This window comes from Pipistrellus hanaki (assembly GCF_964339955.1).
Source record: "Pipistrellus hanaki genome assembly, chromosome: 2".
NCBI classification, from domain to species: Eukaryota; Metazoa; Chordata; class Mammalia; order Chiroptera; family Vespertilionidae; genus Pipistrellus; species Pipistrellus hanaki.
In genome coordinates this window covers 47,481,085-47,497,612 of record NC_140504.1, presented here as the reverse complement: position 1 = coordinate 47,497,612, position 16,528 = coordinate 47,481,085, and the positions used below count along the sequence as shown (strand labels likewise).

At 42.7% G+C, this 16,528-nt stretch overlaps 1 protein-coding gene across 1 annotated transcript; it reads left to right on the top strand.

Annotated features, from left to right (window-relative positions):
* Positions 1-4,495: 4,495 nt before the first annotated feature.
* On the top strand, positions 4,496-5,066 carry LOC311616907 (peptidyl-prolyl cis-trans isomerase FKBP1B-like). Its single transcript, XM_084872847.1, has one exon. It carries the CDS (start codon positions 4,533-4,535, stop codon positions 4,857-4,859), a length of 327 nt encoding a protein of 108 aa, XP_084728973.1. The 5' UTR covers positions 4,496-4,532; the 3' UTR covers positions 4,860-5,066.
* Positions 5,067-16,528: the final 11,462 nt, after the last annotated feature.

Genomic DNA, 16,528 nt, shown 5'->3' with positions numbered 1-16,528 from the left:
CTGCCCCGGCTCTGCTTGGTGAAGTGCAGAAATGCCCAGGCAGAGCCACACTTGTGCCTGAAAACTGATGGCACCATCTCTCGTCTCCTCCACAGACTTTGCCATTGTCTGCCCTGATTGTCACCGTGTGTAGGAAGACCTTGCTTTGCATACAAACCTGCCAGCTTCCTGAAGATGGGGATCCCTGGGACTGAACAGCCAAGGAAACTAAAGCCATTCTAAAGTGGGAATGTCCAAGGCTCTTGTAAAGAAAGATTTACAGAGGCACGGTTGTGACAGGAACCCCTCGGTAAAGTATGACTTCAAACACAATTATTGTTACTGTTAGAGGAGGCACTTGAACAAGCGACTAACAAATGAGTAAACACATGAGACAGTGTGCAAAGTAAAGTCTGGTGTGAGTAAGTGTTCCAGGAATTTGGATTCCTGCGGGGGATGGGCCACTGAAGAAGGGAGACTGGGAGACGGGAAGATCAGGCTATGCTGGCATTTGTATGCCAGTGGGAGTGGTGACAATTTCCTGGAAGGGGAAAACTGCACGAGTTTGGCAACAAACGCTGTTTGCAGCAACATCCCAGTCAGAGGAGTCCTACAAGGAAGTGGAGAAAAAGGGTCCAAAGGTAGCTAAGGTGGATCAGAGTCGCTTTGTGCTGGGAACCAAGCTAAGTGCTTTACCTGGGCGACCTCGCTCAATCCTCAGGGCAGCCCCATGGGGTGGTTACTATTCTGATCACCCTCAGCTAACAGATCAGGAAAGTGAGACACTGGGGAGGTAAATTAACTTACCTGAAGGCTTGGGAGAGCCCAAGCATTCAGTGCGTGTCCACTAGGACTTTGAACTGCCGCAGGCAGAGGAGAGCCGCGGAAGGTTTCTGAGCGGAGGAGTGACATGGTTATATTGGTGCTTCAGAAAAAAGCTATATGGTATCACAGTTTGGAGTTTGGACTTCGGCACCAAACTACCTGGTGTTTAAAAATTCCAGTCCTGCCACAATTATAGACATATTATTTACCTGCCCTGTGCCTCAGTTTCCTCATCTATTAAATGGGGGTAATAAAAGCATCCAGCTTTTAGGGTTTTTTTGTTTGTTTGTTTTTGTTTGTTTGTTTGTTGTTTTGGGGTTTTTTTTGAGGACCAAATGAGATAATGAATGTAGACGCGTGACAGTTGTTAGCTCTGGTCAGAATGTTAGCTGTCTGCTAGGTGGACCCAGAGAGAGGTCAGAGGCAAGGAAGCCACAGGAGCCTGGACTGAAGCAGCACTGCCAGGGTGATGGCAACTGGACGAGGTTAAGATATTTTAAAGTAAGATTCTGTAGGATTCACTACCTGGAAGTGTGGGATAAAAAATAATATTTAGCCGGGACCGGTTTGGCTCAGTGGATATAGAGCGTCAGCCTGCGGACTGAAAGGTCCCAGGTTCGATTCTGGGCAAGGGCATGTACCTTGGTTGCGGGCACACCCCCAGTGGGGGGTGTGCAAGAGGCAGCTGATCAATGATTCTCTCTCATCGATGTTTCTAACTCTCTGTCCCTCTCTTTTCCTCTCTGTGAAAAATCAATAAAATAATAATAATAATAATAATAATAATAATATTTAATGGCTCTCAGATCCCTGGTCCCACTGAATGGGAAGAAACGGGCTCCTGACAGCAGCAGGAAAACCAGGAAAGGAGCTACTTTGGGGGGGCAAGACCACATTTCGGGAAGGTATGAGGGTGTTAAGAGGACCTTGGGTTGTATTGCCAGCTCTGCTACCAGATGGCACATCATCTTGGCAAAAGTCTCCTTCCTTCTCTGGGCCTGTTTTCCCTCAGTAAAACGACACTGTACACTTGAGAGCTCATAATTCCCAAGTTACATATTTGCCTGGGAGTGCCCTAAAGAGAGAATGATTCTGATGGCCTGGCTGTTAGCTTTTTTAAGGTTTAACAGTAGGTGATAGGAGGACGGTGATACTATAAATAGACGATGCCATCCCCTTATTTTTCTTCGCACCTGCTTCAATGTTGTACAGTACCGCGATCCCTGCCATCGCCCCTCAGCCAGGCTCTCAATACAGCCTGTCCCATAGATCCTGGCACCTGTCAGGAGATCCCGGGGACCCGTGTCAGAGAAAGTTAGGTTCATTGTTTGTTTGATTTTGCCACATTCTCTTTCACTTAATTGGGTCCTGACTGGGCTTTGTTTTCCTACCAGATTAGAGAAGAAAGGGAAGTTGTTTTTAAAGTTCACTGTCCTTAGTCCTGGCATCAGCGATACAGCGGACAGTGAAACTGGAACCCGTGGAGGTGGCGGCAGCCCAGAAGAGCTTGTGTTTACCCGGAGGGTGCACCTGAGAGGGCAGGGAGTCATGTGCCAGGTGTGTGCCTGGAGCTGGGCTTGGGCAGGTGCACTCCAAGCGCCTTCCATTGGGGACGCCTGTAGGCGAATGGGCAGACGCTCTTCTGAAAAGAGCTACGTTTTGAAATAGTGTTTCACAAAAAACAAACAGGATGACAAAACTGAGGCTGAACAATGAACATGTTGAATGCGTTCAATCAACCTAGATAGAAATAGACACCTGGGGAGACATTTGTTTCAAATATCGGGTCTAGTAATAGTTAATGTCATTTTTAAACATTCGTTTAAAATCTTGCTTGGCGTTGACTTGTATTGACATAACCTTCAAACACGTGGTATCTACAGAACGTGTGAAGTGCAATTAACAAGCTTTGCTTGAAAAAGTTTGTGTTTGGTTTGGTTTTTGTTGCAAAACTAAGGCTAAGAAGATGGCGGATGAAGAGCATATTCGGCACTGCATGCTTTACGAGTTCCAATTAGGAAGAAAAGCAAGTGAGGCTGCAAAAAACATCTGTAGTGCTCTTGGTCAAGATGCAATTAGCGCCAGAAAATGCCAGCGTTGGTTTGAGAAATTTCGCGAGGGAAATTTTTCGTTAGATGACAAGAGTGGTCGAGGCCGTGTGTCCAATTTTGATCAAGAAGCTCTTCAAGCTCTTTTGGTGCAAAATCCTCAAATTACCCAACAAGAGCTTGCGACAACTTTAAATTGTTCACAAAAAAACAATTTCCAATCAATTGCGTGCACTTGGCAAAGTCCAAAAGTTTGGAAAATGGGTTCCTCATGAGTTGACCGACAACAACCGTAATCAAAGAGTCACAATTTGCAGTTCGCTCCTCTCTCGTCAAAACCGTTTGCCGTTTTTAGAGCAAATTGTTACCGGAGATGAAGAATGGGTGCTGTATGTTAATATGAAAAGGCAGCCTCAATGGTTGGACAAAAATGAGGCTCCGCAGCCCACACCAAAACCTGACTTGCATGCGAAAAAAGTGATGTTGTGTGTTTGGTGGAATTTTAAAGGAATTCTTCATTATGAATTTTTACCATCTAACCAAACCATTACAAGTGCAGTGTATAGTGCCCAATTGGAAAGGTTAGCCCAAGCTTTAAGAGAAAAAGAACCCGCGCTGATTAATCGGAAGGGCGTAATTCTTCACCACGATAACGCATGACCGCATACTGCAAGAATCACTGCTGAAAAACTGCGCCAGTTGGAATGGGAAGTTCTCCCTCAACCTGCATATTCTCCTGATATTGCCCCTTCCGATTACCATTTGTTTCGTTCTTTGCAAAACTTTCTTCTTGGAAAAAAATTTAATAATGAAGAATGCCTGAAAAATGCATTGACCGAATTTTTTGCATCAAAATCACAAGAATTTTACAACAGAGGGATTAAAATGCTTCCTGAGCGTTGGGCACAAATAGTAGAAAACAACGGCAACTATATTGTTGATTAAATTTTGTTGTATTGTTTAAATAAATTCGATTTAAAAAAGTATTAGAAAACGACATTAATTATTACTAGACCTAATACAATACCACTTACACAACATAGCAGGATAGCATTACAGAGAGGGTGCCCCCTCCTCCTTTATTTATTTATGTACTAGTGGGGTCCCTCGGCCTGGCCTATGGGGAATGGGCTGAAACCGGCAGTCTGACATCCCTCGAGAGGTCCTTGAGTATGCGGGCACAGGCCAGGCCGAGGGCCTCTAGTATGCATATAAGATCTTTGGTTAATTTTTTCCCACCCTCTCGCCATCCCCCTTCCCTCTAAGATTCATCATTCTGTTGCATGTTTTCATGCATATGATTTTTGCTTCTGTGTTGGCCGGTCACTTAGGCTTTTATATATATATTGATTATTTATTTATTTATTTATTTATTTATTTTTACCTTGGTATCTGTGCCTAAACCATTTTCCTCAGGTTGTGACAATATTTAGAATTAAATTTAGGAATTCAAGACTAATTCTACCATATCGGGATTGATAGTCATTTTAAAAACTTTAATTGGTTCTCAGACTTAATGATTAGAGGAGACTTTGACATTAAGTAGGCTTCTTTCAGATCACACAGAATCATTGGTGTTATTCATGTCAGCAAATATTCATTGAGAGATCTGGAGCCAGAGCGAGCCTAGCCAGGGTCAGGGCAGCACTGGGACTCTCGGAGGCAGGCCGGTGGGACACAATGGGCAAGGAGACTGAGACCATCTCCCTGGGAGATGAAGGGACATTCCCCCAGAAGGACCAGACGTGTGTGGTGTACTACACAGGAATGCTCCGAAATGGAAAGAAATTTGATTTATCCAGGGACAGAAACAAACCTTTCAAGTTCAGAATTGGCAAACAGGAAGTCATCCAGGGTTTTGAAGAGAGTGCAGCCCAGATAAGCTTGGAGCAGAGGGCGGAGCTGACCTGCACCACTGATGTGGCGCATGGAGCCACTGGCCACGCTGGTGTCATCCCTCCCGGTGCCACCCTCATCTTTGACGCGGAGCTGCTCAACCTAGAGTGAAGGCAGGAAGGAACTGAAGGTGGAGGGAGGTGGCTGCTGCTCACCCTCCGCGCCTGCTCTGCCACTGGCACGGCTTCTCCTGCTTGGGGCTCTTGATCAGTGCGCTAACCTCGCTGCCCCACGACATCATCCATTCTCTCTGCCCAAGTTGCTCTGTATGTGTTGGTCATTGTTCACACGCATCTTTGCTTGAGGAAACTTCGGTTGCAGATCAACATTTCAGGTTGTACGTTTTTGCGTGATGCATGTAGAGCCATTGTTGAACACAGGACACAGATTTCTTGTTTGCACCATCTACACTGCCTTACCTTCACTTAAGCCAGACACACAAGGTACTCAGACATGAAATGTACATGGTGTAGACAGAGGGAGTTGAGCCAGTTACCTTTGCTGTCACTTTCTCGCTTAGAAATTGTTGACCGCTGACTTACAAACTGTCCTCTTTGGAAATGACATGTAAAATAAAGACTCTGTGCTGGACAAAAAACTAAATGAATAAATTATTGAGCATTTTTGTTGTTAATCCTTACCAAGGATATATTTCCCATTGATTTTTAGAGAGAGTAAGTGGGGGAGGTGAGGAGGAGGGAAACATTGACTTGTCACATTACTTATGCATTCATTGGTTACTTTTGTATGTGCCCTGACCAGGATTGAACCTGAAACCTTGGCATATTGGAATGATGCTCTATCCAACTGAGCTAGCCAGCCAGGGCAATTTGCCATTCCTTTTATTGTTATAAAAATATGTTTTTATTGATTTGAGAGAGAGAGAGGAAGGGAGAGGGAGAGATAGAAACATCAATGGGAGAGATACATCAACTGGCTGCCTCCTGCACACCCCATGGTGGAGAATGAGCCTGCAACTTGGACATGTGCCCTGACCGGGAATCCAACGGGCAACCTCATGGTCTATGGGATGATACTCAACCACTGAACCACACTGGCCAGGCTAGACTAGACTATAAACTCTTGGATGGGAGCCATGTTTTTGTCCTGTTGTTTCTCTAGTGCTTGGCTTATTCTAAAACACTGCAGTCTTTTGGTAAATAGCGCTTTGATGAATGACACAAATGATGACAACACCACACAAAAGAAGGCTTTTTTTTTTTTTTTTTTTTTTTTTTTTTTTACCTCTCATTGAACCTCTTTTCCTATGTCTGGCTAACCAGAAATATGTGAGCAGTGGCAATGGTTTGCCACTATGAATGGAGACCAGTAATGGTTCAGGTAACCTTGCACTGAAAAAAGCATGAGATTTTTCCACAGAGATGAGAAGAATTTTGTGATTTGAGAAAACTTTCTGAAAGGCCCAGGTATGCAATATGCTGAGGGTGGAGAAAGAATATCTGGCCACATTTTGTCCTAATTTTTCAAAATCCCTTACCACTCAGTCATTTGTTCATCTACAACTTGAGGTCTTGGTAAGATGATACACACATGTTTACAATGAAGTGTTGCTAGCAAAACACTCGGAGTGTTCAGCTGACATGCTTTCCTCTCTGAAGTTTAGCCTTAGTTTCTGGTCAAATTTAGCAATGGATATCCACATCCCCACTTGAAGATGCAAGTGGATCTCCTAAATACTAGATCAGGGTTTCTTTCCAAAGCTTAGAAACTGCAGAGTAAGAGGCTGGGGGAAAGAAGGCGGAGGAGGGTAGAAGAGGGATCAATGGTGGTGGACAGAGGCTTGACTTGGGGTGGTGAATACACAGTACCGTGTATAGATGATGTACTGTGGAGTTGTGCACCTGAAACCTGTATAATTTTGTTAACCCCCATCTACCCAATAAATTCAATGAAAAGAGAAAAAAAATAGAAAACAAACAAACTGAAGAGGGACTGTTTATGGAACCCATCACAGAACCCCCACTGTGCGCTCAGCACTCTTCAATCTCACACTGAGAACAAGATGAAACCCAGTGGGCCCAACGCAAAGGGAGGGGGGGGGGGTGTGGGCTTAAACAAACACAGCTGCAAGTCCGAGCTTGTGTGTAAATGTTCCTCTGCCTCCTGCACACGCTTAGAAGCTAAGCTTTTGAGCTTTAAACTTAATCCTGAAAGACCTGAATTGATGCCTCTTGATTATGCCTGTGATGTAGTAAATCAACACCTTATTAGGAAGTCATTCACATACAAAATATTTAGGAACTTATTGCAAGAGAATTGCAACATATAAGCCCTCAAGCGGGAGGAGATACTGCTAATCTGTTTGGTGTACAGAGCAGAGCTAGCTGATATTGTGCAAAATAGGGCTGAACTATCAGTCCTATACCCATTCATCAAACCAAAGCTTAAATCCAACTATATATATATATAAAGAAGGGAGAGAGAGAAAGAGAGATAGAAACATCAATGATGAGCTGAAACTGGTTTGGCTCAGTGGATACAGCGTCGACCTAATGACTGAAATCAAACCCAAATCCCAGGTTTGATTCCGGTCAAGGGCATATACCTTGGCTGTGGACATGTCCCCAGTAGGGGGTGTGCAAGAAGCAGCTGATGGATGTATCTCTCTCATCGATGTTTCTAAGTCTCTTTCCCTCTCTGCAAAAAATCAATAAAATATATTTTAAAAGAAAAGAAAAGAAAAAACATCAATGATGAGAGGAAATCATTGATTGGCTGCCTCCTGCACACCTCCTACTGGGGATCAAGCCTGAAACCTGGACATGTGCCCTTGACTGGAATCAAACCCGGGACCTTTTAATCTGCAGACCAACACTCTATCCACTGGGTCAAACCGGCTAGGGCAAATGCAACCTTTTAAACAATGAAAACATCCAGCATAATTCCCACCCCACATTTCCTACATATCTTTTTTTCCTCTTTGTGGTCTTCTTTATTAAGACGAGTTGAAATTAAGTCCTGATTTGCAGAGAGCAACATTTCCAGGATTGAGTACCTTCTCTGTGCCCGGCACCGCTCTGGGCACTTGAAATATATCAACAAATAAAACAAAGACTTCTGCCAAAACCGGTTTGGCTCAGTGGATAGAGCATCAGCCTGTGGATTGAAGGGTCCCGGGTTCGATTCCGATCAAGGGCATGTACCTTGGTTGTGGGCACATCCTCATTAGGGGTTGTGCAAGAGGCAGCTGATCGATGATTCTCTCTCATCGATGTTTCTAACTCTTTATCCCTCTTTCTTCCTCTCTGTAAAAAATCAATAAAATATATTTAAAACAAAAACAAAAACAAAAAACAAAGACTTCTGCCCTTGTCGAGCTTATATTCTATTGGGGAACTTTAACAATTAACAAAAGTAGAATAAACGGAAAATTGTATAGGTTGTTGGAAGGTGACAGTTGATAAGGAAAAAATAAGCAGTAAGACAGAGTATCGCTAGGGGTGGTGGGGAGGGAGCTGCAGTATTAAACAGGTGGTCAGTCACGTGGAAAGACCTGGGCAGATGTGAAGAAGGTGAGGCTGTTAGCGAAGCAAGTACCTGGAGGAAAAGCACTGCAGGAACAGCAGAGCAAAGGCCCCACTGTGTGTGTGCTGCTTGTGTCAGTGGAACCCCGAGGAGACCATGTGGCAGGTGAGGAGTAAACCAGGTAAGCAAGTAGAGGGTTTATCAAAGAAGGAAAGAGTGGGGGAATCAGAGTAGGTGGGCTGTGTGACCTGCCTAAGGATGTTTGTTGGCTTGTCGAGTCTACATAGAAAGTAGAAGAGGTCAAGTGACTGACAGACAAGGCTGGTTCTTTGAATAAGTTAAGTGATAACCTGGGAATCAGATCTAGACTTTGCCTCTGCCTCTATCACTAAGTAAATTGCCTGACCTTTTTCAATAAACAGAGTGGTAACCTGGGAATGAGACCTAGACTTTGCCTCTGCCTTTACCACTAAGTAAACGGGCAGGCCTATTTCAGAGCATTTGTCTTCAGGGTTGAATTAGATCATTCCTAAGTCTCCTTTCAGTTTTAAGATCCTGTGACTTTAGGCAGCCATCTCCAACATATAATTTGAGCAGCAGGGAAATGTTTAGAAGTCCAAAGTTCTCACACCTCTGTGGCCATGAGACCTAAAATCTCCAGACACACCAAAGCTTCAGGCTTTTTGGAGTCATGGGACCCTTTAGGCAAAGTTAGATAAGAGCTATACACCCTCTCTCCAGAAAAAAAGCAGAGCTCCTATGCACACAGGATGTTGCTCACAGCTGTGGGGAGCTCATGGGGTTCTTGAAGCATAACCATAGAGCCCCCATCCTAAATGATCTGTGGATTCTTCTATGCATCATCCATTAAAATATTTGCCTGCCAAATGGATATTTGAAACCGGTTTGGCTCAGTGGATAGAGCATCAGCCTGCGGACTGAAAGGTCCTAAGTTCGATTCTGGTCAAGGGCATGTACCTTGGTTTTGAACACATCCCCAGCAGGGGGGTGTGCAGGAGGCAGCTAATTGATGTTTCTCTCTCATCGATGTTTTCAACTATCCCTCTCCCTTCCTCTCTGTAAAAAAATCAATAAAATATGTTAAAAAAATAAAATAAAATATTTGCCCTACTGGCATGGCTCAGTGGTTGCTCATCAACCTATGAACCAGGAGGTTAGGGTTCAAGTCCCAGGTTGAACCCTGCATCGCAGGCTCGATCGCCAGTGTGGGGTGTGCAGTAGGCAGCCAATTGGTGATTCTCATAATTGATGTTTCTCTCTCTTTTCCTCTCTAAAATTAATAAAAACATACTTTAAAAATATTTTAAAGTTAGTATTTTACTATTCTATCTATCTATCTATCTATCTACCTACCTTTGTTGGTTTTTTTTGTTGATGCATTTGCTTTATCACGGTGCTTTATCCCAAAATACTTTCCACAAGCATCTAACATCGTCCCTAAATGTTTTTTTTTTTTTTTTTTTTTTTTTTTTTTTTTTTTTTTTTTTAATGTTTATTTTCAAGATGCTGACTTTTTGGAAGAGTTCAGACCACAGTTTTCTTGTAGAGTAGACTGTCCCCACTTCTGGATTTGATTGATTGTTCCTTACTAGTGTCTAACTCATTCCTCTCTCTCCTGCATTCCCTGTAAATAGGAAGTTAGCTCTAATGGAAAATTGTGAGCTTAATTAGATTAAAGCACAATGTACTCTGGGTAGGGGTAATCCAATTTCTAGACATTGACTAGATTAAATGCCATTTTAGGTGTTGGCACTTTAGAAGAGCATCATTATCCTTACGACTCCATCCCTAATGTTTACCCATTACAATGAGGGTTACAGCGAGGGGGAGACAGAAGCAAGCTTTCCATAGCAGGAAGAGGAGCAGCACTGAATTTGGAGTTTAGCCTTGAAGTTGATTATTTTCATTCCATGGCCCTCAGTTTCTTCATCTAAATATCTGTTGGAGCAATAATGGTTTCCCTTTTAATGGATTGTTGGGCTCAAATGAAATAATAGATCAGGAAATTCTTTCCTTGTAAAAATGAGAAGAAAAGAATGCTAACATGTGACTTGAGCAGCAGGGAAATATTTACATGGAAGCATCTCTTCTTTAGGGACTGACACCAAGTGCAAAGATGTCCTAATTCATCTCAAGTTAGCAAAGTATGAAGGCATGTATGTATCCATCCATCCATCCATCCATCCATCGTGATGAATTTCTGATATTTCTTAAAGTTACTGGAAAGAATGATGGGGGTCAGTTACTCGATAATGATTCTCAATCAGAGGCAATTTTGTCCTCTAGGGGACATTTGGCAATGTCTAAATGCATTTTAGGTGTTAAACTGCGAAGCAGCTACTGGTATCTAGTGATTGGAGGCCAAGAAGCTGCTAAATATCCTACAATGCACAAGATAGCCTCCTCTCCCTTCCTCTCCCAGCCCCACCCCCACCCCAAGAATGATTCAGCTCAAAATATCTATAATGCCAATGTAGAGAAACTTTGATTTAATTTAATGAAGGACAATTAAATATTGAACCTTAGTCCAAAATCCTGGACCAATCCTCCAAATAAATATTGGGATTTGGGGAGACTTACACCAAAAGTCCACACTATAAAGTACTTGCATATAAGAATTTCTGATATCAAGAATTAACCAATCAGATGCAACCCTATTATAAAACTTATATAATTATGGTTCAAGATAGGGCAATCACAATAGATGGCTATTGTTGTGTTGGCTATTGTCAATTTTTTATTTAACAATCTAAGGGAAAAGAGGTCAGTGCTCTGATTAAATAGTCAGATACTGCAGGTTTTATTTATTTATTTATTTATTTATTAAATATATTTTATTGTTTTTTTTACAGAGAGGAAGGGAGAAAGATAGAGAGTTTGAAACATTAATTAGATGCTTCCTGCACACCTCCTACTGGGGATGTGCCTGCAACCAAGGTAAATGTCTTTGACCAGAATTGAACCTGGGATCTTTCAGTTTGCAGGCCGATGCTCTATCCACTGAGCCAAACCAGTTAGGACAGGTACTGCATGTTTTAATAATAATTGCAGTACACTGGATAAAAATCGCTGATAGAGGGATTAAAAATGGTGGCAGAGTAAGTGGATGTTGCATGGACATGCTCCCAGGAACAAACTGGAATTACAACTAAAATACAGAAAAACTTCCTGAATAATCAATGGAAAACTTGCAGGAGAGAACCCTGATATCCAAGGACCAAAAGTGGAGACCGCATAGAGACTGGTAGGAGGGGCTGGCCGGGCATCCACAGGCAGCAACTGAAGTCTCAGAGAGATAACTCAGCTTTGAGGGATTGCCACTGAGAATTCTGGGATCTAGTCCCCAAGCTGCGTTCCCCAGCTGACACACCAAAACTGAGGAAGGTACTCACATAGCATCTGGCAGTGGGGTGCTATCTGTCAGAAAGTAACAGCTGAAAATTCAGGCACCCTCTCAAAGGGTAAACACACAAAACTCCTCATGGAACCACCCACCCGGTGCTCTGGCAGAGGGACGGTGAAGTGGACTGGAGCTTTGAGAGCAGAGGACAGGGGATTTGGGGATAGCACTCAGAAGGCAGACACCCCAAGTTTCTTGGGCTGAGTCATTCCTCACACAGTGGAGGACATCTTTCTCACATAGACGTTTGCCTTGCCTTGGAGGGAAGACAGTTGACACACTCTATTGGGAAACACCCCTGAGGCCACTTAAGACATTAAAAATAATAATTAGTTTCCAAGCAGAAGCAGCTTCTCCACTCTGTTGAAAAAAGTTCTTGGCCACATCTGAGGATGATTGCCTGGGGGGCAATTCAAGTCGGAATCCTATTAGTCTGTAGGTGGAGGCGGTTTTCTGGAGGCTTTGAGTCTATGTCTGATATAATTAGTCAGAAACAGTCTTCACTAGAGATTGAGAGGTGTAAAGGATCTACCTAATACATAGTCACCAACCCAAACAGAAAGCCAAAATGAGGGTAATGAAAGAACTAGAGAATTCTCCAGAAGAAGAGATAAATGAAGCAGAGATAAGAAATTTATCTGAAACAGAGTTCAGAGGAATGATGGTAAAGATGCTCAACAACATGAAAACAAATATAGTAATTATGAAAAAAGAACAGGCTGAGATAAAGAATGACATAACACAAAAAAAGAACACATTGGAAGGAATACACAGCAGATCAGGGGAAGCTGAGGATCAAATCAGTGAATTAGAAGACAAGGTTGAAAAATCACTCAGTCAGAAAACCAAAAAGAAAAAAAATCTATTAAAAAACAGGAGGGGCAGCTTAAGGGAGTTGTGGGACAATGTGAAATGTAACAATAAATAGCAGATGTGCCAGAAGAGGCAAAAAGGGAGAAAGGCATAGGGAAGGTGTTTGAAGAAATAGTGGTAGAATACTTCCCTAACCTGATAAAGGAAAAAGTCACACAAGTTCAGGAGGCACCGAGAACCCCAAACAAGAATAACCCAAACAGGTCCATGCCCAGAGACATCATAATTAAGAGGCCAGAAATTAAAGACAAAGAGAGAATCTTAAAGGCAACAAGAGAAAAGAAAACTGTTACCTACAAGGGAGTTCCCATAAGGCTGACACCTAATTTGTCATTAAAATATCACTGATATAGGCCTACTTCTACTATTCTGATTGATCCCTGACTCTTGCAAGGAGGGCCAAATTTACTGGAAAAAATATTAAGAATTTTAAGCCTCCTCCCAAATTTATTAAAACTATAGGCTCATTTATTCAATATTTATTGAGTGGATGCTACCTGGTGGCTATTTTTCTAGTCAATGAACAACATCAAGAAAATTCTTGACTTCATGGAGGCCACAGATTTATACTAATAAAAGGGTAATATGCTAATTAGACCAGGAGACTTTCTGGATGTCCTTCCAGACAAAGCCATGGTGGCAGGGCTGAGGAAGAGGCAGTTAGGGGCAATCAGGCCAGGAGGGGAGGGCGTTGGGAGTGATCAGGCTGGTGGGGGGGCAGTTGGGGGACAAGCAGGCTGGCAGGCAGAGTAGTTAGGGGCAATCAGACAGGCAGGTAGGTGAGCAGTTAGGAGCCAGTGGTCCTACATTGCAAGAGGGAAGTCCAATTGCCAGTTTATACTGATGGGGGGGATGGGGGGAGGGGTTCCCAGATTGGAGAGGGTGCAAGCGGGCTGAGGGACACCCCCACCCTGTGCACAAATTTTGTGCACCAGGCCACTAGTCAGTAATAAGTGATGCAAAGTTAAATATGACTTTGGAGCTTGTAATTATTTCTGTGACTATTTGAATTGGTATGGAGGAGGGTGGAGCTGGGCATGATTTTTATTTGTTGGAACACATGATTTCTAATGAAAAGATAAAATCAAGTATTTCAGGAACCCAAGAAAGGATTATTAGGTAATCCTTGGAGGAATATTAGAGATCTTTGTTTTATAAATGAGCCTATAGTTTTAATAAATTTGGGAGGAGGCTTAAAATTCTTAATATTTTTTCCAGTAAATTTGGCCCTCCTTGCAAGAGTCAGGGATCAATCAGAGTAGTAGAAGTAGGCCTATATCAGTGATTTTTTAATGACAAATTAGGTGTCAGCCTTATGGGAACTCCCTTATAGGTAACAGGGTCCTGAGTTTTAAGTTTATTATTATTCAAAAAATGAAACTAAGTTTATAAATTTATTTAAAGATACCCTAAAAATCATATGAGCTCAAAAGATTATAAAGGAAACTTTTAGTAAAGCTCCGTGAGTTTTCATTTTGGTTGTCTTTCCCGGTAATATGAACCATTTAAGCACATTTAAGGAATTTAGTGAGGAAGAACTTCCTGGGAACAGCAAGATGTTTCTGGTGGTCTCCATCTTGAAACATCGTTCTCTTTTGCTTTCTGCCTGCAGCTCTTGGGGAATTTTCAGAACCTCAAGATGTTTGTACTCTGCTTCCAGATTGTATTACATTAAGGTAACCTCGTGATGGAGGGATGTTTTGGATCAACTTCGTTTTGAAATGTTTATGAAAGGCATTCTTTGACAATGAATCTTCTACATGGGAGCTCAATCAATACTGCGTTAGTTTACCAATTCTGATGAAGCATCTTTGCTTTGAGAGGGGAAAAAAAACAGCAACAATAAGAACAAATGGGTTCTTTTTCTTTATTACTACTAGTATAAGGAAACAACTGTCTTTAGCAAACAGAAGATAACAAACAGCCTTCTGGTGATCTTCTGGAGATATTGAGCTGTGTGGTTCACAGTGCAATGACAATCTACTGGCCTGAGAGAGGTGATCAGGAGCCTGTCAGAGCTACTACCTACAGGCATGTCACTGAACAATTCTATTTTTGCTGCCAGGAGAGCACAGGAAACGTTCGACCACCTGCAGCTGGGCTTGTTCTTCGCTGGCTCTAGAAGCCAGAACTGCCAGATCTGAAAATAGGTCACAAGTGACTAGTCGTCCCTGAGAGGCTTACAGGAAGTAGCTGCAAAGGTCAGGAAAGTTTTCAACGACTGTACAGGAGGCCAGTGAGTGATAGGCTTTGAGGAACTTGTCTGCTTGATATCTGAAATAGCCACACGGTGAGGCTGCCTGGAGACAGAAAGACAGGTTGTAGATGTAAACTGCTACCTGAACCCCACAAAAGAGGTGCCTTTGTTCTGCTGTGCAGAAATCCCAGGTCTATCCAAGGGAATCATTTTGCAGCACTCAAGGGGTGATCATAAGGGATTTACAGCATTAACTTCAGAAACCCAATACAGTATCTCCAAGTGGAGAGTCAAAGGTTGGAATGAAAAATCTCCAAATTAATTTCATCTCTGAGATATTGGGGTCACATGAAGTCAGATATATGTTTCCACTAATACACATTTCCATGGGTCATTTGTAACTGAAGGTTATACCTGAATGCTATTTCATTGACACCATTGTTATAGTACAACTGTTAGGTTAGAGTTACAATCTGTGTGTGTGTGTGTGTGTGTGTGTGTGTGTGTGTGTGTGTGTTAATCCTTACCAGAGGATATTTTTCCATTGATGATTTTTAGGGAAAGTGGAAGAGAGAGGGAAAGACAGAGAGAAAAATCGATGTGAGAGAAACACATCAATTGGTTGCCTCCTGTACGAACTCTGACCAGGGCACGGGCCCACTGAGGATAAGCCTGCAACAAAGGTATATGCCCTTAACTGGAATCGAACTCGGGACCTTTCAGTCCACAGGCTGACACTCTATCCACTGAGCCAAACCAGCTAGGGCAAGTTACAATCTTGACATTATTTTTCATTTGTATTATTGGCCCAAAATGCAACTTCAGAGCCAGCGTGAATGTGGGGACTACTCGGCTCCTAATAATAACTATTGTCTCACCCATACAAACAGGCAGGACACCATAGAGCACAGGTCAGCCAATTTTTTCTGTAAAGGGCCAGATAGCAAATATTTGGGGCTTTGTAGGTCATGTGGTCTCTATCCCAACTACTCAATTCTGCTGTGGTAACACAAAAGCAGACATGTCAATATGTAAATGAATGAACATGCCTGTTCTGATAAAACTCTATAAAAATAGGTGACTGGCTTTGACTGGGGCCCTAAAGGGTAAAAGCATGGGCTCTGAAATGAGGCTCAAACTTTGGCTCTATTATTTGGTAGCTGTGTGACCTTAGATAGTTTAGTTAATTTCTCTGTACTTTGGTCTTTTCATCTTTAAGTTGATAATAGTACTTACCACTCAGTGTTGTTATAAAAATTAAATAAGTAAGTTTGTAAAGTACTAAACAGTTATTGCTACCAAAAAGGGGATCTGGCCCCCTGTGGGTCTGCCTAGGGCTGGCCAATAGTGTGTGGATTCTTGACTTCATGCAGGAAAAATTTCACAACAAGTGACTGAGAAGGGAGCATTTATGAAAGCTGGGGAGAGTGAAACAAGAAAGGACTTAGCACAGAAGAAGCATCAGGAGAGACTTTGCTGGGCTCAGCTCTCTGGGAAGTCAGAGCAAAGGGAGCCTTGGGAGCAGGTTCAGGGGATTAGCCTGGAATGAGCTGCCATTGCCCATTGCTCCCCTGGTTGCAAGCTAAGTGGGGTTTTTTTTTTTTGTTTGTTTTTTTAGGGTTTAGGAGATGCTTGCCTGTGGGGAGGGAAGAAATGGGGGAAGAAGAGGGGAAAGGGAATGACACAGGCTGCTCCCTATAGGGAGAGTGAGCCCTGGGTACTTTGTCTTGAGGGTTTATCTTTTTCTTGAAGGCGGGAATCTTAGGGGAGGTCTCAGGGGAGGGTTTCAGCAGAATATTCATC